A 22,238-nucleotide genomic window follows, 5' to 3' on the forward strand; every position below is an offset into this window, starting at 1 on the left:
CTTGATGCACAGGCGTAGAAAAAAGTGTGTCAATTCACCCATTGACACACATTCATACAAATGTGTGTCAATAGGTGAATGAGGCATGTTTTATAAAGTGCCTAAAATGCACAAGAACCAGACCATCTGCTATGTGAGTGAGCGCCAGCACGAGTTGTGGTTTCCTGGCAGGCTTTAGATAAGGACTGCAGTTCTTGAGGATTCATGCTCAGCATGGAAAACGGCTGAAAAATGTCCTTTAGTTTAGATACAGCTTTATCTTCCTGGTTCATCCAGGTTTTTGCAGCACAGGCCCCTGAAAGTGTAAAACAAGCTGAAGGTATGAAAGCAAAAGCAGGATGTCTAAAGGTGTATTATTAGTTCCATTATGGGAAATGTCAGTATTGAATAAACCAGCTCAACTAGAGTTTTAACCCTAGTTGACTCTTGGAATCAAGAAGTAAACCTATCATGCTTTTAAATGACAGGTGAAGCCGGCGCTCTTGGAGGAAACCCAAGCAAGGGCGAGATTGTCCTCTAAGCCTCTGATTTTATGACATTCAAAACCGAACTGCAACATTTTCCTTCTAACTTCATGTGTTTGAAACAAGGTTTAGATGTGAAACATGCCAAAACAAACAGGTTGAGTTCCCCAAAATGCTTTTATTTGCTCTCAGCTACTCAGTAACACGAGTGCACCCAGATCAGATAATGAAGTGTGTGTTCTGTGTTGACTATCCGCACGCGCAGGCGGCGGGATAGGCTGCGAAGGTTTTTCAACAGGAATTTAAACAACTTCCACACACTGGTATGCAGACAAACATTTACTTTTCCTGCAGTCAAAATGAGCAGAAGAGCCATCGTTTGTGGAATCTACACAGACTATATGCATATAAGGCACAACACAAGGCTTCCAGTATGGAAAATAAAACGAGGCATGTTAAATGATCGATTGGTCAAAGTGGTGATGATACAGGAGCCATCACATATTCATCTAATCATCTAAAACAAAAGAACAGTTGTTCTTCTGTACTTTTATCACTTCAACAGTGACAAAAATAAAGCTTTACTTTTCAAACAGGAACTTTATCGGCTGATGATCTCAGCTTGGGTGACAGAGCACCTTTTGCTGCATTCTTGCGGGTGACAGAAGTACACCGGGAGAGGATCTCCTGGGCGCTCGGTCTGGGTGGCACCTTGGGTATTTTGGGTGATTTGTAGAGCGTGGGATCAGAGACACTCGAGATCAGCCTCCCCCCTGGGCCGCTCGTTGGGCTGAGGGTGTTGCTCGTCCCCGGTGGAGGCGTGCGGCTGAGACGCAGCCATTCATCATTGGCAGTGGGGCTCAGGTTCAGGGACGAGTTAAAGCTGGAGTCGTCACTGAAGCTGAAGTCGGTGCTGTCGCTCATAAAGCTATCCTCACTATCCTCCGTCTGACTCCTGGAGAGGACGCGTTCTTCGTCCTCTCCATCCATCTTCACCGTGATCACGGGCGGAGGAGGGTGAGAGGGAGAGGTGGGTGAAGTGGAGATATCGGTAGCAGCACTGGTACTGTTTGCAGCAGGCTGTGCATGAGGTTGTTCAGACAAAACCTCAAGAGACACAGACCTCTGCCTACTCTCCGGCAGGATCAGGAGAGGTGACGAAGACCTTACGGGGGGATGTTGCAGCAGGCTTCCTTGGGAGAGGCTCAGTTGGGAGTGCTGTTCCATATTCGAGGATGGAACGAGAAGGGAAGTGTGGCGGCGCTGATCCAGGTGATGGGAAGTGTTATGAATATGAGGGTAGCGGTGGGGCTGCAGTATCATGGTGGGAATGTAACCCATTTTCCCACTGGATCTGTTAGATGACAAGAATGAAGAAATCAAAGTAATTTAAAATTGGAAATCATGCATCGTTCTTTTATTTCCACATACATGGCTACATAACAAGTGTCAGGCCTTTTGTGAAACTTTAAGCCATGACAACCGATGTTATGAAAGAAATCCAGTTAAATCAGGCTGCGCTATGGTACAAAATTCTTCTATTTATTCTTTTTTAAATTCGGAAGAGATTTAAATTTCTTTTTCAAAGGAAATTACCATGAAAACATAATCGGTCATTAACTGTCTGTGCTTAAAATAGATTATTCATCTCATTTGAGTTGCCTCTGCTGATTGGTTGACAGGGCAGTGACACTCACTGAGCCTGTCTTTTCTTTTATCAGCTGTTCATCGTTGCGTACTAATGTTCATGCGACCCAACCTGTGTTTCTGGCTTTTTGGCAGTCACAGAGAAAGATCTGGGTGGCTGCAACTCTCATGGCTTGCAAGAATCTGTAACAAAATAACTTGAAATAAAAGTTTCAGCCCAGGCTAGAATACCTGACGAGCCACCAGCCATTTTCAGACTTCTGCAGGACTTCCACCACAGCACCTATGGTTACGGTCACCTCGTCAGTTTTGGTGGCCTTGTAGCTCTTGACTGCAGTGTAGAGTGCTCCTGGAGAGAGAATGAAGGATTAGACATAATGCTTTGCAATATGAATGATATTCACTGAATAAGGAAATACATAATGAGAGTGCAATGTCGTGAGAAAGGGTACAAGAAAAACTGTAGCTATGTGTACCTTTTTCAGGAATCTCCTCATGATCTTCATTATCATCATTTGTCCTCTCCAGATAGGGTGCAGGAAACCAGGCCATCCGCCTGTCTTCAGTCTCCACCAGCCACCATCCTGAATCACCAGAAACATGCATTTTACTGCTCACATTGAGTTATCCGTGTTAACTGAAAGCTGTCGGCTCACCTCCTTTGTCTTTGATGACCACATCGAGTTTGTCACCCTTGGCTACTTTCAAAGGTTTGTTCTTGGAGTCTTTGGTGTCATACGGGGCGACACACGTGTATGCTTCTGTGATAAACGGCTGGGTCACTTCACCGGCGTTTGCGTGAAGTCCTTCGCTTCTGAGTTCATCCTCCGGGGGCATGATGATGATGCTGAGGAGGAAGAGCAACACAGACGTGCACAATGTCAGAGTCATGCATTCATCTTGCATTATACATATTTATTTATGTACTCGTGCACTCAGAAGATTGAACCTGCAGATACAAGATTTTGCAAATGTTACGGTCCCTAAATTAGATCTGTGTGGGTAACTTTAACTAAAAGCTATTATAAAACATTTATTGTGTAATAAATGTTTAGCCGTACCCGTTTTTGGCAAAGTCCGGCTGCAGGTCCTGGTCTTTAGGGTTCAAGAACTGGATGAGCTCTGCAGACTGAGTCACTCGCTGGTCACAGGACAGGACTGCATTGCAATATTTCTGCAAATATTTCAGGCGCACCAGTGACTTGGTTGGGGCTTTCCCTCGACTTTTTTGCTTCACCCTCCCCTCTGAAATCCCAGAGAACGATTTTAGTTACAATCCCATCGGTCTGTAAGTGAACCATGCGATTCTTGTAAAGCAGCAAGTGTGGTCTACATGACCCGAACATACCTCGAAATCTGGGGACAATTCTGTCAGATTTTCTCAGCTTGTTTGCAGGTGGGAATGCTTTCTTCAGTTGTTTCTGTGAGAAATAATTTGAGTAACAAAACAAAAGTTACCTGGATATGTGCAACTTGGAAAAAACAAAAGAAAGAAGGTGTTTTATACTCACGTGCATATTCATGAATTCTCGAAAACGTCTGTAAATCACAACACTGCTCTCGTCGGACCAAAGCACAGAAGTCTTGTAAAACTGGAAAAGAAAAGGCAGCTTTTCTCAGGAGAGGCACGCATTTTATTTAATAAAAATACCCACACATAGAACCAGGAAAGTGAAAAATCCTTTGCTGCTTACTTTGGTCTTTTCCTTCTGCAGTACTCCAACTAGATGGATGCTTATGGGATACTGCTTAGCCTCCATAATGACAGCACAGATGGGTGCTTGGGAGCTGCAGTCAAACTAGCTCAGCCTTTTCCAGGTATGTGACTGAAGCAGTGAGGCTCTGCAGGTGAATTTATGCTTCCTCCACCGGAGCAGGTGTGGCTCTGGTTTACGTAGGCAACCAGAGGGGGAAAATCTGCAGTTGTGTACATGCTGGAAATTCTTGCAAATTAGCTTTGGTGCATATCACACAAAATATATTTTCACAAAAAAGTTGAATTTATATTGATATTTATATAAAACTGCAGTTTTTGTTTTTTTTAGTGTTCATTTTTGAAAAAAGAACAGAATTTACTCCTGATTTTCTCTCTCTTTCTTTCTTTGTCACACACACACACACACACACACACACACACACACACACACACACACACACACACACACACACACACACACACACACACACACACACACACACACACACACACACATTCATTTCCTGGAGACTTTGTCTAATCCAAATGTAAAGCTTAATGTTAATTTTGTTTGATAATATGTTGTGTGATGTTTCGTTCTGTGTAGCACTTTTTTTTTACAAGAAGAAAAAAAAGTAGAATAAATTAAACACAGAAATGATCAAAAATATTTTTTATATATTAGAGGATCAATTTGCATGATCATGAAGATAATGAAGTAGCACAAATGACACATGTGGTGTAATGAAAAGAACAACTAGTGTTTGTAATGGTAGCGTTGCTAGTTTATTTTATTAATTTACAAAAATACCTGACAATATAGAGCACCACTTCTTTTAAATCCATACAGCTTTGATTCTGATATATAAATATGGATTTATTATGCACGCCTATGAAAGTGTTTTTTTTTTGTGTGAGTAATTATTGGATTTCCTGCTGTTGGTCTAAAACCAAAGACCATAAAGTATTGCTGCAAACAACTACTCATAACTAATTTCTTAAGAAAGAAACCACCATTGTTAAAGCCAGATGAGGAAGTTAGTGGGGGGGAAATGGCATCTCTTTCCTTCTGTGGGCCGTAAATATTTCTTCCTGTCTTCTGAGGAATTTTGATCTGTGGCACGTAGGCCAACGTGGTGACAATTTTTGTTTTCTTTCTAGACTTTTATGTTCTTTGACTGTCATCAGCAGCCTGCGGATAACCCCCAAAGCAAAAATATTCATTTAGTCTCTGCCCATTTCATTCGGTTAAATGTTGTTTAAAAAAAATTAAATAAAATAAAAGCTGAAGCAGCTCAACATAGATATATTTTATTTTCTCTTAGCATTTAACACTAAAGGAAGATCAAACCAGTGAAATGTTTAACAATGCAAAACTCTTTTATTTGACCAAGTCTTGATAAATAGCTTTCTCATGGTCACTGTGATACAGAGTTAGCATTAGTGACTACTTCCTCATTCAGTTCAGGCTGAAACAGAGGTGAGACTCAAACAATGGCTAACTTTGACTTTTCAGCACTTCCAGCATGTTAGAGGGACTACAAAGTGGGACTATTGCCCAAACAGCTAAACAACAGTATTGATATCGGCTGAGATGGGGCCCGTTCTTCGTACCGCGCTAAGTGAGTTAGCTGGATGAGATTGTTGACGATTTCGCGTGATCCTGGATCGTTCGGTTCCCCGAAGCCCATCCGGGACTTGCTGTCATAGCAACAGAGCCGTAAGCGTAAACCTGCTCGGGAGCAGGTTTACTTTATGTAAACAGGATTAGATCGCGGCCACGCAGGTATGCCCGCGTCATTCATACGAAAGCAACAGCGATATTCCACCACTGTTTCACCATAAATAAATAACATCAATGTAACTAAAGACAATGCAGCACCTGATCCATTTATTGATGTCACACAGATACATACAGGTCATTTCCTAAAAAAGGGAAATGAACTATTAACATTCTATTACATGTATGTGATTATTACAGATGTAATTCATATTTCAGAGTAGTAATTGTAAATTACTTCGTGTAATCAAGATGAGAGACCACGGCTATAAAAGCGAAGGTGGATTTGGGAAGCCTGTCGCAGCCATGTCCTGTCCGTATACGCGAGCCACCCATTGCGGAAGGTGCAAGATTGATAAGGAGAGTCCTCAGAATTCAGCGTATATTGCAGGATAGACAGGATCCTTTAACTCAGCGCGACAGTGTGCTCATAGAGAGATATCGATTTTCCCGTGAGGGTATTATTCACTTAACCAACTTGTTGACGAGGGGGTGCAGGACCACCACCTGTCTTTTTTTGCTCTGCCCTTTTCTTGGTTGCTGTTATAAACAAACAGATTATTTCAGGGTCTCTTTCCAAGAGACGACAAGCAATATAAGAGATAAATATTACCATTCTGTAGAATATTCTTATATTTCACTTTTACCTGTTCCCATGTTCTAGTGGGTCCTGTCGTGGCTCTAATGTGAAAGAGGATAAAATATAACATATTATAATATAATGTAATATAATATTGGATAATATAGTGTAATATAATAAATCTACCCTACCGCCTACTGGTGTTGGCCAGAGGGGCCGATGGCGCGATATGGCAGCCTGGCTTCTGTCAGTCTGCCCCAGGGCAGCTGTGGCTACAACTGTAGCTGCCTCCACCAGTGTGTGAATGTGAGAGTGACTGAATAGTGGCATTGTAAAGCGCTTTGGGTGCCTTGGAAAGCGCTATATAAATCCACTCCATTATTATTGTTATTATTAAATTACTTACGAGTTTAATTTGTCAGCAACTTCCTGCCAGCCCTCGCTCCTTGCTTTTGCAGCCTTTGCAGTGTTCCCTTGCGTTCTGATTAAACTCTGAAACTCCTGAAATCCCTCACTCAAGAGTTCTTGCTCTGCTGCCGAAAAATACCGAGCCGAGCGCGCTCCGTCGACATTTTCGCCGACCAATCAGAGGGTTGCCGATCAATGTTTCTACTATCGATGCGTAGCCCCTTTTACGACACCCAGTGATGTCACATTACTGCGTCCAGCTGTACTAATCGTCAACAGCAGGTGTGTTCGGGGAACCGGATTAGCGCGCTCACGGTTAGCGCGATGGTTTGGTCTTGGATGTGTCATTTGATCTTGGATGTAGTAAGCGACGTACGAAGAACAGGCCCCTGGTCACAAGAGAAAAGCAGTTTGGTTTGTGTGGTCAGCTACTGCTAGCTGCTGTTACATGTGATTCAGAATGTACCAAGTAATTGCTGTTATTATAAAACACTCTTTAAAGAGCAGCCAACCATACAAACATGTATCAAAGTTATTTATTTCTCCTCACAGCAGAGTTAGAATACACCATCTTTCATAAAACTTAATTACAGACTCCAAAATAAACATTTCTTCTACATTGCACATTTTACAGTTTTTTGTTAATCATGTAACAAGAGTCATTAGGATAGTAATATCTGCGATCTCCTCGCTTGAGTTAAAAGACTGTAGTGTGAATAGCATTCGCACATCAACTTATACCCGAGGTCTGACCTTTAGCTTAGCCAGATAACACACAGTTTCTCTCATATTATTAAATGTTCATGATTTCAAATAAAGCAACATTAAACTAGTCACCCATCTTAAAAACAACAGGAGCTTTACAGTTAAAATTGTAAGGCAGCAGGTTTTTCCTAAAGCATCAAAGGTGGTTTTATTCTTTTTCCATCAAGCTTTCACAACCACACACAGGTGCTTTTAAACATTACAGCAACACATTATTTGATTCTCCAATTTGTTACACTGCAGTCAGAGCTCTGCGTTCATTTTCTTGTGTTCAATCTGAAGTTTTCCAAACTCTTCCCAGAAATATTTTACTTGGCACAAACCCCCCAAAAAACTTTCAATCTCAACTAGATTATGAGTCACTGGTTACAGTTGCTGTGCTTCAGGTTGATGGTTAGTATAATTAACCCCCCCCCCCTTACATTTTACTCCTGATTTAAAATAAATAAATCTCCCTTAAACAGAAGTGATCTGAAAATTAAAATAAAAACTAAAATTAAGTGGTGTAAGAAATTCGACCCATTATTAATCTTTGGCTTGCATAGATAAACACTTTACAAAGTTGAGATGATTTTTCAAAAAGCTGCAGCTTTTTACAAACAAGGTTTTCACTCATTTCCAGCTCATCCATATCAGGATTACTAAAATACATATTGCCTGAACATTACAGCAGCATACCATCCCTGATCATATAGAACCTGCATAAAAGCTCTCATGCATCTCTGCTTGTTGCGCATCTAACACGTTAATCATCACAGGTCCTCAAAGATTTTGTATCTTTCAAATAAGATAAATATATTAAGCTTTACTCTTTTTTTCCCCCAACTCTTAAAAGCAACACTTTGTCTTAACAGAAACAAATGGAGGAAATCTGTTTTGAACTACTGAGGAATTTTTTTTTTTTTTTTTTTTTTTTTTTTTTTTTTACAAGTGCAGGAAAAACAAACAAAACCAGAAAACAAATTTCAATCTGCCGCAGCAACTGTGAGAAAATTCCACGTCTCACAGATCTTCCTTATGGTTCTTCATCTGTGCCTTCTCTCTAGCAGTCCAGCAGAAGAGTGTCTGACCAGCTGTGTTTTTCCTTGCCAGTGAGGAAAATGGGTCACCTCCATTCTTGGCATTAAAGGATTCTCCATCCCGTTTAAGCACAGGGCAGCATGAACCTTCTTTTGTCACTCCACATCCCTGCACAGCCACGTCACCGAAATTCGTAAATAGGCATACTGTGCTCTCGAATATGGTTCAGGCTTAAAGACTGGTACCTGCAGGAAATAAGTTGGAAAAACAAAACCAATCATGAGACATGTGTTCATGTGAAAAACTGCAAACTTAAAGTAACCGGCGCTACTTGGGTACTTTAAGACTCAGAAAACAAAGTTTTTGCAAATGGCGCAGATTCAGTTTTAATTTGAAAAAGTAAACAACTGGCAAAGAGAGAGACACTTCTGGAAACATTCCTGATAGGATCTCATCTGCTGCAATAATTAAGCCAAACATTGTGCACATTATACCACAATGTATCAGCGTTTAAGAATTTCGCCTGTAAAATGGCAGCTATGCCCTAAACATCAAGCATGGTTTGGGTAAAGAATCATACAGTGATCATTGTCTGCATGTTTGACTAAATTCTTTCTAAACCTGTAGGAGGAGGAGGAGTCATTTTTGTCAATTGTGGGTGACTGATGCCTTGGGATGGAATAAGCCCATCAGTCCTTCGGCTGACTGAGTTAATAGTACAAATGGCAATTTTTATTTATATAGCACATTTAATTCTAAGTACAGTAAATGTGCTTCACACAGAGAGATTAGAAACATTACAACTTGTGCAGGTTTTACAATGCTTTCAGTCAGTAACATGAGTGAAATGACAGCAATATGAGGCCATAACAAGTTATAGAAAAGAATACAAAGGACTGTTGAAAGCAATTTAAAACTTAAGGAAACATGAGGAAATATTATTACCTTCAGGAATTATATCAATGTTGTGTGAGTACACCTATTCAAATTGGGATGACTCCCTCTAGTGATACATAATAACCCTGATACTGTTCCAATTTATTCCCACTTTGCACCACCTCCCAATTTATATTTTTCTGCTATTATAGCCACCATATAGTCCTGGCTTACTTTCAGTAGCAAAGCATTTATTACCACTGCTACTCTTCCCCTTTACAATCCCAATACCAAAAAACTTGTACAAATGAATAAAAACAAACAGTGATTTGTAAATTTCAGAACAAAATGTTTGAACTGCACAAGTGTAACACTTAAATACTTTAACTCATTTTGAAGTTGATGTAACAACATGTCTGAAAAGTTTATCTAAGAGAGGCAAAGTTTCCCAGAAGCAAGGATGGTTGGAGCTTAGCAATCGACAGGAAACCGCATCTAGAAACTATTGAACAAATTCAGAAAAACGTTTCATAACACAGAATTGTGAAGACTGAATATCTGATTTACAGTATCATATCAAAGACTGAGAATCTGAAGAAATCAGCACACAAGACTAAAAATCATCAATTCATTTGTTTCTGCTTCTCTAATTCAGATTCAGATTGTGTTGAAGGTCAAGGAAATTGAAATACCTTTTGAAAAATAAGAAAGCTGGTCCTTATGACAAAAAAGGAGATTGCCAACAACAAGGTGGTCAATACTCTAACAAGCCAGCATCTCTCTGGTATATGAGTGCATTAGTGCCTATAATTGGCAGCTTGTACATCTGGAACAAGCACGATCAGTAGGGATGGGTACCGGTGTCCGGTGCCATGATGGCACCGGTTCTGACATAAACGGTAGTAACCAGACCGAAAAGCAGCGCACATTTCGGTGCTTTATTTCGGTGCTTTTTTTTCCTGAGCTGTGATACACTTTAGATTCTAGCCAATCATTTTACGTTTCCGAGGATAGTAGGCGGGGCCAGGTACGTACGTTCTGTTAGAGCAGAGCTACAGATTAAAAATGTCCAAGGCGAAGCGGTCAAAAGTCTGGCTGTACTTCATAGCAAAATATGCAAACTCAGCAGCCTGCAACAAGTGCTTTAAGCTGATACTGTGATACTGTCAAAGGAGGTAACACCTCAAATCTGATGAAACACCTGGCGACGCATAGCGTTTTTTTTAAAAGCCCAGAAATGCGCCGTATTTGATAGCTTGCTGCGAGACCTCACACCGAGCGCATCTACTGCGGGCGGGTTGCCTGTTATGCAACATCCCCCAAAAACACGAAGAGGAGAGTCCTGGCCCCTAGCCCTGCCAGTGTAGCAGAAATGATGACGGATGATGGTGGCAGCAGCCGTTCTTCTCTGCGTGAGTAGCTAATTTACGTTGAGTAGGCTAACCACGTTATTACATTAATGCATGTAAGGTGAACTAGCAAACATCATCATAGCTACATGCGGCTGTCCTCTTGTTTGATGGCAGATACTCCCTTCACCCTGGCTAAAAAGGCTAAAATGACCAAAGAAAAAGTGGAAAACAGTTAAACATGAGAGGTTTAGGACAAAGTTTGTGTTTTTTCCATTGTTTAAGCACTGCTTCCAGCCAAGAGTGATACCATATATGCCCCATAGCTGCAGAAAAGGCTAACATTGTTATCTTTTTACAAAAAACAGCTGAACATGAGAGGTTTTTGGACCAATTTTGTGTTCTCCATTCTTTAAGCACCGGTTTGAGCACCGGCACCGTTTCAAAAGTACCGATTTGGCACCGGTATCGGCTAAAACCTAAACGATACCCATCCCTAACGATCAGTGATAAAAGGTATATGCGGGTTTTAGAACATATCCTCTCATCCATAAGTCTTTTCTCCCCACAGGAGGCCTTCAATATTTCAGCAAGACAATGCTAAACCATATACTGCATCAATTACAGCAGCATGGCTTCATAGTTGAAGAGTCCAGGTGCTGAACTGCCTGCCTGCAGTCCAGACCTTTCACCAACTAAAAACATTTGGCACATAGTGAAACAAAACGTACAACAAAGCCAACTCGGGCAGCTACAATTCTATGAAGACGAAAGCCCAGCAGCTGAACTTGTCTGTTCCAGGTAGTTTATAGAAGATTAAGAAAATAGGAGGCTACACATTGGTAAACACAGCCCTTTCTCAACTTTTGAGACGCGTTTCTGGCGTCAAATTACAAATGAGTTAATATTTTTCTTAAAATGGTACATTTGATCGTTTTATTTGTACTACTATGAATAAAAGTTTACGATTTGCAAAATTTTACACAACATTCCAACAAACACATGGATGCAAAGTCACGCGGCTGAGGTGCATGTGTGAAAACTGTTTTAATGATTAGTAATTACCACTCTGAGCTCCGATGATAATAGTAACCCTCAATAGTGGCTGTGGACTTCTGGAAGCAGATGTAGTAGAAACCTGCAAAGGAGGCACCACTGATATCTTTGATCGTGTGGTCTGGAACTAGAAACTGCTCCTGAATGCACAACAAGAGCGGAGGTTAAAGTCTGACCCCAAGCTGAGAACATGCACAAATTAATTTCACAGCTAAAATGAATGACAGAGTGCCAACCTTCCACCTCATGAAGATATAGTCACTGTTTTCCAGTGCATCATAGTCAAAGTCATCAGAGTTGAAGTTCCTGGCATATTTGCAAAAAGCCTTAAACTTGCTCTGGTGACAAAACAGAAGAGCAGGAAATAAATACCAACATCTGCAACAGATCTTCTGACAGTAACCATTTGGATATAAAAGAGTTGGTAAACAGGTGTCAGCAATCACATTAATTAAAGCACTGCATCATTAGTAACACCTGTGCTACTCATACTCCTTAATATCAGGTCAAAAAACAAAAAAACAAAACTGTTGTGAAATAGGCTTTGTTTGATTCCCCTACTTTATCTTCTGCCATGTAGAAGATAAAGTAGGGGATAAAGTAGTATAAGTGTTAAATAACACAATAGGTGTTATTTAACACCCATTGTTAGCTGAAAAATCAGGAATGGCGAAGCAATGACCTCCACACACAACATTAGGAAAGGCTTTCCTGAAAGACATGAGGACACAAACTGCCCTCAAACTGGTTAGATAAGGAGCTGTGGCGACTTTAACTGTGCCCTTTTGAGAAAAAGCTGTGTCATGGTATCCAGTTTTCCAAGCTAGAGAAAACTGACACATGTCCAAAAACTTAAAAATCAATGATGAAGAAAACTAAAAGCACGACTTACCCAGTGTTTTTTATCCACATCCTCATCCGCATCCCACTTTCTAGTTAAAAATGGCCTCTTCCGGCTGATCATTTCTCCAGCGAAGAACGTTGTTAGAGTCGGATACTCCTGCCAGACACAGAATGAATTAGGAGGGAAAGATAAAACGGGACTGTTCGCAACGTGATTTGGTACTCGTTTTAAAACTGCATTTATCCTGCACTGTGCAAATAACCTATTCAAATGTCCAGATTTCCTGTGATTTACATGTTGATGGGCAGGGCTTAAGCTTCAGGATCAGCAGAATAGATGTAGTGCATTATTCCTTTTCATCTGGCTGCTTTCACAATTTCTTAAAATATGGTACTGTATAACATATAAAAATAATAAAGCAGCATTAAGAGGAATGCTCCCTTGCTTTAATTTTCTCATGGATACCAGGTGAGCTTTAATACAACTCCTTCACTCACAACCTGACTTCTCATCTTTCACTCGCTCTGCCCAAGCTGAACTTTAACCCAAGATCCCCCTGACCTTTTTGCTTCCATATGTTACATAATGTAATGGGTATACAGCTGACACTTGAGCTTAAGCATGTGTGGTTAGCCCTAAAGGCCTCACATCTAGCCAAATCTACTTTGCTTAAGTTGAATGAATGGGATTGTTCTAGGGAAAGTTTTAAAAAAAAGGAGTTGGTTGATGCAACCAAGCTGGCCATTATTTAACTAAAGTTAAACTTGGCTCTTCTTTTACTCATAAGTTGATTGATTACATTTTTAAGATTTTTTGCTTTTGAAGTGGAAACGTTGTGAACCACTGGTCTAATGTACTCTGTCACATTGCAGTCTGCTTAAAGCGAGTGGAAACCAGTCAGTGGAACGACTTCAAAAGAATAAAGGTCAGTCTTACTACTCATGATGTAGCTGGGAGACTTACCTCAGTCAGGCCATTGATTTTCAGGTAGCCACACAAATACGAGTCCTCTACAGTCACATGCTGAGAAAGACAGAACACATATTTTACTGATGGTTCCACATGACGAGCACAAAATCCTTCATGGTAACAAGAAAACTGTCTGTAAGTTGGTGGGAAAGCTCACCGAGATGGGAAATATTATATTAGCTGTGTCAACACCAGCTGCTATATTAATACTGCAATTTAGGTAGCTTTGAGGGGGGGGTTAAACGCCAACTTGTCTGTGAAACATCGGTTTTTAAAGCCAAGTTGTCCCAAATTCAAACTCCAAAAGAAGACATAAGGTCATTAAGCTAGCTCAAAATTTGCTCAACATGTAGGAAAAGCAACAAAAAACAAAAAATGAGCTAATGAAGCTAACATCTGGAAAGATAGCAAGTTAGCAACTATGGATGCACAGAGTCTACTCATATGCAGACTTTGTATATAACTATACAGGACCACAAAATTACCTGCAAGACCACCTCAACGTCGTACGAGTTGCCTTTACTCTTCTGGTATCCACGAAACTGTGCGCCGCTGTACAGAAGCGAGGTGGCCACCCCCGGCTGGTGGGTGTTGATCGGGGCAGGGGGGACGAGAGAGGCCGAGGATGGGCAGGCCGATCGGGTGGTGCCGCGGTACTCTGCTCGGACAGGCATGACGAGCGATAAGGTGCCACCGTCAGCAACCGTCATGAGCTTTGTCACCGGGAACACCGCAGTTGCAGAGAGAAAAAGTGGGTGCTGAGACAGGAGGGCCTGTCAGCTACGTAAATTCTCAGAGCTCCAAAACTTCGCTCAAATGAAAACCTAGTCCGAGAACTCGCTTCTGCCAAACGCCTCTTCCCTGAATTTGATTGGCTGGGAACTGGCGCGCGGCTGCTTCAGCTGGATTCTTATTGGAAAAGGCACCGAAAGTTGTTCTGGGTATTGTATTCAAATCTCACGCAGTTCAAGATTTTTTTCTTTTAACAGTAGCTTTATTTATACACTTTAACACAGACAGCGACCAACTCACGTTTGCATGATTTAGTGCTGAAGTGCTGAAATCACACATAGAATCATACAATATTTTAGAAAGTGTTGAGATCAATTAAGGTTAATTCACAGCAGTTCAATTACATAATTAGGTAAACAAAAGAGCAGAATGGTCAACGGCTCACCAATCTGGAAAAAAACAGTGTATACAAATTGTGTAACAATTTCAGTTCCATAACATGCAATTGTAAATACTAAATATCTCTTCATCTACAGCACATAAAATCATCAAAAGATTCAGAGAAAATCTCTGCCTAAGAGACAAGGCTCAAAATCACTGCATTACACACAGGTGCTATTCCAGTGCATGGACTCAGGAACGCTTCCCAAAAAAACATAATTTGCTGTACCGTCCACAAATACAGGTTAAACATCCATGATGGAAAAAAGAAGACACGTTATTCACATACACCACCGTCTTTTCTAGACTAATGCTCATTTACAGTGCTGTGAAAAACTATTTTCCTCCTTTCTGATTTATACCAATATATTAGTTTATTCATGCCAACAGTCAAACATGGTGGTGGTAGTGTGGATGGTCTGGGGCAGCTTGTGGCCATGATGTCTTCATCAGTACATTTGGTTCTATGTAAAAAAAATGTCCACTTGGGTGTTTCCTAAGTCAGGAATATCAGTGGATGATGTAGGGTGGTGGGAAGAAATGGGGCAGGGGTAGGGGTGGGGGTCAGGGGGATGAAAGCAAGAGATGTTTGCAAACAGTCTCTGACAAAAAAATAACATCAACAAACAAACTTGTGAATACATTACTGCATTGCACACTGACCAAAATTTTCCACGTGTGGGACTAATAAAGGTTTATCTTATCTTACATTTTTCCTCTTCCAATGCTTTCCAGGCTTCCTGTAATTTGATCTCTATATTTTCAACATTCTTTGTATTTTGCATTGCCTTTGCTGTCTCTTGCATTTTTTTCTCCTTCTTAAGTGCTTTTTGAGCTTCTAACAATGCCTTCTTTACATTTTCAGTCTCATTTCTTGCCTCCTGTTTACCCCCTTTTCTTCCTCAAGTGTTTTCTGGACATTCAATAACCAGAGGTGTGGACTCGAGTCACATGACTTGGACTCGAGTCAGACTCGAGTCATTAATTTTATGACTTTAGACTTGACTTGAAAAAATGTTGTAAGACTTGTGACTTGACTTGGACTTTTACACCAATGACTTGGGACTTGAATTGGACTTGAACCGGTTTACTTGAAAAGACTTGATATTTTACCCCAAATATAAAATTTAACATGCATATTATATAGAGATTGAAAATGTGACGTCATTCACGGGTAGAACCGCAAAGGATTCTGGGAACTCGTGGCAAGCGGTACTAGCGCACGCAGGCTTTCAATTGAAATCAGTTACACAGCGATAAAAAGAAACACAAAAATGTCAAGAAGCCGTTGTATTATTAACTGCAATAGCCGGTCGCATGACAGCCACGGGAAGCCGACGGGTAAAGAGATCGGTTGTTATCGGATTACGTCGTTGAAGAGAAATTGTTCTAGCCATGTTTCTGAAGTAACAAAGAGGCGACGGATGGCCTGGATTGCAGCCATTCAAAGATCAAATATCACGTCCCAGAACACTCCAGCTCACAGGTTAGTCTGCTCCAAGCATTTACACGAAGGTCAGTCTGCTGTTGTAGTTAATACGTCATTTTCATAACATAATTGGTGATATAGGTTACAAGCAAGTCTGGCACTGAACAGAAATTGTCGCGCTATGCTCCTTTATTTATTGTGTTTATTGTGCATAAATAGTGAATTGTCCTGACACAATATTGCGTTTCGCCTCTGTTATTATGGTACATTGACAAAAACATATACTTTTATTCACAGGATAAAACAGGTTTTTTGTATCACTAATTGCCCAGTGCGATTACAGCATACAGTATTATTGTCACTGCTACATTTCTGTGATGCTACCAGAAATTATTTCCACTGCTAATTAATTACCGTTGAGCTCAAAGGTCCTATTAATAAACGGTTAACGAATGTGTATTTATGACGACGATTTGTGAGACTGGTAAACTTATGATAGGTACGATGGTCTTTCGTTCTACACGGTGCATTTCAAGGTCCTGCACCCATCCGTCGGTAAACTGTACCTGGGCTTGTTGCAGTGACCGGAAGTTACTAAACTTCATGAGTGTATGCACTCACTCCAAGAACCGTATGATTATAAATATGCATATAAATATGCTACGATGAGATAGCTGACTTCATCTAACTAGCAAATGTTGTCCAGGCTACGTTGGTGATACAGTTTTTTTTAATGTGTATGATATTTTTGTCATGCGATTTTAAAGCCGGTCCTACAACCGCATCCAAGAATAACATGCAGCTTATCTCAGAACTGTCGGTGAAAATTATTCTTGGAGCTAGGTTTAATTGAGCTGCATTTTAAAGAGGTGCAATTTCACAATTTGTGTATATTTTCTAAGTTCACTATTTTGTCATGTGTTGAGAAAAACACAGATTTTAAAATTACATGGTCTAATATTTACATTTAGCATAACTGCAACATTATTTTTTCGTTTTTTTTTTTTTTTAAAGACTCGAAAGGACTTGAAATTCAAAGTTTCAGACTTGTGACTTGACTCGGACTTTTACACCAGTGACTTGAGACTCGACTCTGACTTGCCTGACATTACTTGAGACTTGACTTGAGACTTGAGGATAAAGACTTGAGACTTACTTGAGACTTGCAAAACAATGACTTGGTCCCACCTCTGTCAATAACTCCTTCTTTAGCTGTTCAGCTTCCTTCTTTGCATTCTCCAGTTCGTTTGTTGCCTCCTGCCTTTTACTTTTCTCCTCTTCATGCGCTTTAAGGACTTCCTGTAATTCTTTCTTGGCATTTTCCGCTTCCCGTTTTGTGTTTTGAAGTTTCTTTTTTGCCATCTGTGTTACACTTTTCTCCTCTTCAAATACTTTCTGCACTTCCAACAGTTGTTTTGTATTTTTGCTTGCTGCTTTCTCCTTTTCTTCCCTTTCTGTGCTTTCTTGACATTCAGCACTTCCCGCTTTGCACTTATAACTTTCTTCTCTTTATTTTCTATTCAATTTCTTTGACCTACGACCTCCACTTTTCACTTCTTCAAGGGGTTTTGGATTTTAAGATTCCTTGTTTACTCTCCACCGTTTTGCTTATCTTTCCTTGGTCGTTTTGGCCTTTTCACCAATAAATGAATCTTTTACAGAGAAATTCAGGGCAATTGATGTTGTCTTATCTGAATTTGTTTGTAGTGAACTGCAGTTTTCTTTGTTGTGAGCAGAGGTGGTTGTATAGATGCCTTTCCTTCCCCCAAAGGGGATTTGTGTCTCTGCCTGGAACTGAACCAGCAACCTTTCATTTGCAGAACGAATGTGCAAGTACATCACAGAGCCACTGTGATAAATACACACACACAAAACAGAGAAATCAGAAAGGGGTTAAATACTTTTTCACAGCACAGTAGCTCATGCCCCGAGTATAGGTTCTTGCTCTGTATCTTTTTTTTCTCTTTTAGCGGTAGTGTTTGAACCCTCATTTGTGAATACAACTGTATTCACTGACAGTGGTTTTTGAAGTGTTCTTGAGGCCACCAAGTGGTTTCCACTATATCAACTCCTCCAGCTGCTCCCTCAAATTATCCACATATCTGTGGATGTCTGAGATGTTCATGCGGTTCCGCTTCAGTTCCTCATCTCGTATCTGTAAAAAGCAACAAAGCCATCAAACAAATAAATAGTCTTTGATCAAAGAAATATTAAAATAGAGTGCAAAGGTCTTGAGTCCCCCTCTCATTTCTTTATATTTTGCTAAGAAAATGGGAAATGCATGCAGTGATTTATTGAAAGGCGTAAAAAACAACTGGAAAACAAAGCAGAGCCTGAAAATCAGTATTTATTATGTCCACCTTTATTCTTCAACACAGTTTGAACTCTCTTAGTCGTAGTTTTCAGGAATAGTTGAAGGACATTCAAATCTCTTCTTTGGATTCTGTTCTCTCAAGAAACACTATTGGAAATCCTACAGAACTACTGCTCAAGATCACTTAAAAAATACAAAAAAATTTGGTTACTTGGAAGCAACATATAAAGAAATGACGGTAAGTACAAGATTTATATGTCGACTTTACATTAGACTGTTTGTTTAGTGTAATTTCAGTTCTCTACCCCCTTAATGAGGGCCTCCTTCCAGGCACTGATGCCTGTAGTTAGCTGAGTCTCTCGGTCATTGATCTTCAGGAGGTGGTTATCGTGGGCTGTGGCCAGTGCATCTATCACTGCATCTCTGTCTTCAAACAGCTAAAATATAAAACATAGGAGTGACAGGATGAGGCCTTGATACTGTTAGCGCACCATGTTTTAAGCTCACCTGAAGAAATATATTATACTTGATCTGGAATTGAAAAAAATATAATGCAGTTTTTGTATTTTCTTTGATTCTTTTTCTTTTTTCACTCTTTGAAAACTACACGCAATGATCTGCACCCTCTATTCATGCACAGTTATCTGTTAGATTAACAAAGACCTGAACAGAGACAGAAACTTGCAGGGTTGTTTTTCCAGCCATATATTTGTAACCATATATTTTGTAATACCAGTTTGGCTTATAAAGGACGACACTGACCATTATAACATCATCTGGCAAGTCCTCCTTCCGGGTGTCTCTGGCCACTGTCTGCAAGATTTTAGCAGCAACTATTTGCATCTTCTGATAATAGTCATCTTCAAGATCTCGACAGTGGGAGAACGTATTGTTTTGTTAAAGAAATCACTCACACAGGAAAACATCTGTTTGATTAAACCCCATTAAACCCTCATTTGTGCTACGACACTCTGGTGAGTTGATGAACCACTTTCTTCTGCTTATCCAGTTTAAGGTTGCAGGTTCAGGTCACCAGTGAGTCGGAGTGCTCATGACTATATAATTACTAGCATACAGTAATGAGTGTTTTTAGAATGTTTTTGAGGCAGTTCTGTTATTTTCCTGTAAAAAAAAAAAGGATATATCCCCTGTGCGATTTCACTGAAGTGTCTAACCATGTCTGAGATTCTGCTCTCAAAAGTTTTGATCTTCTCCTAAAATGACCAAGCAGCATCACTTTGATTAAATGTGAAACACAGACATACAGTCTCATGACATATCAAGTATTTTAACATAATTTATAAAATAAGAAATTTCATGAGATTTCATTGAGATATTTTACAAATTATACAAGTGTACAAACTCTAGCATACACTAACCTCCATCTCGCTGACCAGCTGAAACTCCAGTGTCATGAGGTTTTTACAGAGCCGGTTAATTTCACCATTGCAGTGGTCAATCTTGACTTTGCGTACCTCTGGGTCTGATAACTGCTGCAACTCTTCTGTCCGCTTTAAAGGAGAAAACACAAAATATCATCTCATGCTGAGTCACTGCATTCATGTAAATCACTGTGCACACGGAAAAGGCTTGCCTCTTTGTGTTCATGATTAAACTTTGCTAACATCTGCGATGCCTTCTCCTGGCAGTCTGTCACAGCCTTTTTTTGGCAACTGAAGAAAGACTTCACCTCTGTCTCCCTTCGTTTGTGCTCAGCCAAGCCCCTTTCAAATAACTGTGTACACAGCTTCCCCATTTGGTGCTCAAACGTAAGTGCAAGGTCAAGGAACCAAAAGGAATGATTGGTTTAGCCTGTACTATGACAATAATAACAATGCACGCATGGATTAGGAAACCAGGATGATAAAAGATATCTTTGAATCAGAGAATCCATTCCTGGTGCACAGTGCAGTGTTTGTGCTTTTGGATCATCTTTAAACATGGTCTTAAACAGAGAAGAGCCATTAAGGAACTCCACAAAGGCATCCTTCACAAAAAACAACAAAAAAGACAACATAAGTGTCAGACTGTATGTATACAAATCAACAGATGAGTCACAAAAAAAAGATAGTACTCGGTGTAATTTTAGCTCAGCTTCGTGTCTTTGTCGAGCCTCATCAGCCTGGTGTAGCTCCAGCTCTTCAAGTCTCATTTTCTCAAGGACATAGTGATATTTGATAGATGCTTCCTTTCTCTGTACGTACACAGAAATAAAATTTTGTTACTCTGCATCAACCAGCAATTCATAAATGCACATGAGGATGACTTTCAAACAAGCTTGGGTACAGTCAGCTTTACTGTTACATCTGTCTCCCTCTCATTCACACACATACTCTGTTTTGCTTCTGCTGACCTTCCTTCTTCTCTCTAGCACACCTCCATTTCTCCAGACTCTCTTCCACCTGCTCGCTACTCTCACTACGGATCCCATTTTCATCTGCAAACATCGTAGTCAACCTGTCCATCACCACTGCAAACAAAAAGGGGCTCAGGTGTAATCCTATCCCCATCTTGAACTAATGTGTCACTCCTTCTGCACACCTCACCACTGTCTCACTGTCCTCATACATGTCCTAGGCTTGGGTATACTCATACTCTGTAAATGTGTATGTAAATGCTACTTTAAAGGTAAGCGCAGAACAAAATGTAGATTGGGTTTGCACTTACTGTCTTCTGGTCAAGTATTCTGGAGTCTAGGAACATCAGCTTTGGAAAGTAGGCAGCGATGAAAAATCTGTAATCACCCTCGTTTAGGAAAGGATTTCCAAACAGGTTGAACGCTGCCAGGTTCTTGAACTTCCTGAGGTAGAGCACCTTTGAAATGCATTAGGTTAATTAAACAGTATCACATGAATGTTTCCCCATACTTGCATGGCAAATGCAGAAACGTTTCTTACATTATCCAACTGCCCAATTAGGTTGTTTGAAATGAAGAAGTGAGTTAGGTTCTCAAGTGTGTCCATATTTTCAATGACAGAGATTTTGTTGTTGGATAGATTCAGCACTTCAAGCTTCTGCACACACTCCAGACCCTCTATTTTCTCAATCTGGTTGAATGACAGATCTGAGGGACACATTCGAAATGACTCTCATCATTACCAGTAGATTCTGAGCTGATATAAGATGGCAGTGCCTACACATCATTTGGTCAACAAGAACAAACTTTGTATCTTACTAAGCCACGTCAGATTAATCAGATGGTCCAGTCCCTGGATCTTTTCTATAGCATTGTTATTTAACTCAAGTTTGGACAAAGATGAGAAGTCCCATAAGTGATCAATCCTCAGGATGTCTGAAAATGTATAAAAAAGCATCCTCTCACTCAAACAAAATCAGCATGCTAAACATTGCTACATTCCTCATCACCTTCATGATTTCCCCTTACTTTTGTACTCCAGTCTTAATTTCTGGACTTCATTAAAGTGGATTTGGCTCGTATCTGGAAAACGCAGGATGTGATCTGGTTTAAACTGTTCATGCACAGCATGCTGCAGGATCTCTTTGTCCATCGACGTGGGCTCAGAGATAATATATTCCGAGCTCATGCTGCTGTTTTGTGACCGGAGACAGACTTGGCATCACTTTACACTCTGATAAAAAAAGAAAAAAGAAAAATATGTCATTAAAAACAAACAAAACTTAAGAAACCAGGAAGGGGGTAAATGCTTTTTCACATCATTGTATGCAAATTTGAGGATATTGCTCTGAATATACTGCCAAACACCGTCATTGGCTCTCTAAGAAATAAATAAATGAATTTAGCCAAAGCCAAACCTAACTACTGCTGTTTTTGTCACCGTAAAACGCTTAAAAATACAGAAAACCAGCTGGTGTTATCGATAAATTCAGTATGCCGCTACTTACCCCT

The 22,238-nt window shown here is 40.2% G+C and overlaps 3 protein-coding genes across 4 annotated transcripts; all 3 read right to left on the minus strand.

The window, feature by feature from the left end:
- Positions 1-606: 606 nt before the first annotated feature.
- Positions 607-6,901, minus strand: noxo1a (NADPH oxidase organizer 1a). Of its 2 annotated transcripts, XM_080905738.1 has the most exons (9): positions 6,574-6,901; positions 3,806-4,045; positions 3,623-3,703; positions 3,460-3,532; positions 3,173-3,356; positions 2,768-2,958; positions 2,588-2,695; positions 2,343-2,460; positions 607-1,818 (listed from the first exon to the last, which is right to left on the minus strand). In XM_080905738.1, exons 2-9 carry the CDS (start codon positions 3,869-3,871, stop codon positions 1,053-1,055), a joined length of 1,587 nt encoding a protein of 528 aa, XP_080761864.1. In that variant the 5' UTR covers positions 3,872-4,045; positions 6,574-6,901; the 3' UTR covers positions 607-1,052. The 2 variants fall into 2 exon arrangements, with proteins under 2 accessions (XP_080761864.1, XP_080761865.1); XM_080905739.1 differs by lacking the exon at positions 3,806-4,045 and having other exon boundaries at positions 608-1,818.
- Positions 6,902-7,101: 200 nt separating this feature from the next.
- On the minus strand, positions 7,102-14,318 carry gid4 (GID complex subunit 4 homolog). Its single transcript, XM_080905975.1, has 6 exons — positions 13,940-14,318; positions 13,449-13,508; positions 12,534-12,641; positions 11,878-11,979; positions 11,651-11,781; positions 7,102-8,605 (listed from the first exon to the last, which is right to left on the minus strand). Exons 1-6 carry the CDS (start codon positions 14,162-14,164, stop codon positions 8,542-8,544), a joined length of 690 nt encoding a protein of 229 aa, XP_080762101.1. The 5' UTR covers positions 14,165-14,318; the 3' UTR covers positions 7,102-8,541.
- Positions 14,319-15,152: 834 nt separating this feature from the next.
- On the minus strand, positions 15,153-22,213 carry drc3 (dynein regulatory complex subunit 3). Its single transcript, XM_080905263.1, has 11 exons — positions 21,756-22,213; positions 21,546-21,662; positions 21,268-21,434; positions 21,038-21,184; positions 20,211-20,564; positions 19,965-20,138; positions 19,750-19,881; positions 19,514-19,584; positions 19,133-19,256; positions 18,676-18,807; positions 15,153-18,211 (listed from the first exon to the last, which is right to left on the minus strand). The coding sequence occupies exons 1-11, from the start codon at positions 21,913-21,915 to the stop codon at positions 18,116-18,118; spliced, it is 1,674 nt and encodes a 557-aa protein (XP_080761389.1). The 5' UTR covers positions 21,916-22,213; the 3' UTR covers positions 15,153-18,115.
- Positions 22,214-22,238: the final 25 nt, after the last annotated feature.

Source organism: Rhamphochromis sp. 'chilingali', assembly GCF_963969265.1.
Source record: "Rhamphochromis sp. 'chilingali' genome assembly, chromosome: 15".
Lineage (NCBI taxonomy): Eukaryota > Metazoa > Chordata > Actinopteri > Cichliformes > Cichlidae > Rhamphochromis > Rhamphochromis sp. 'chilingali'.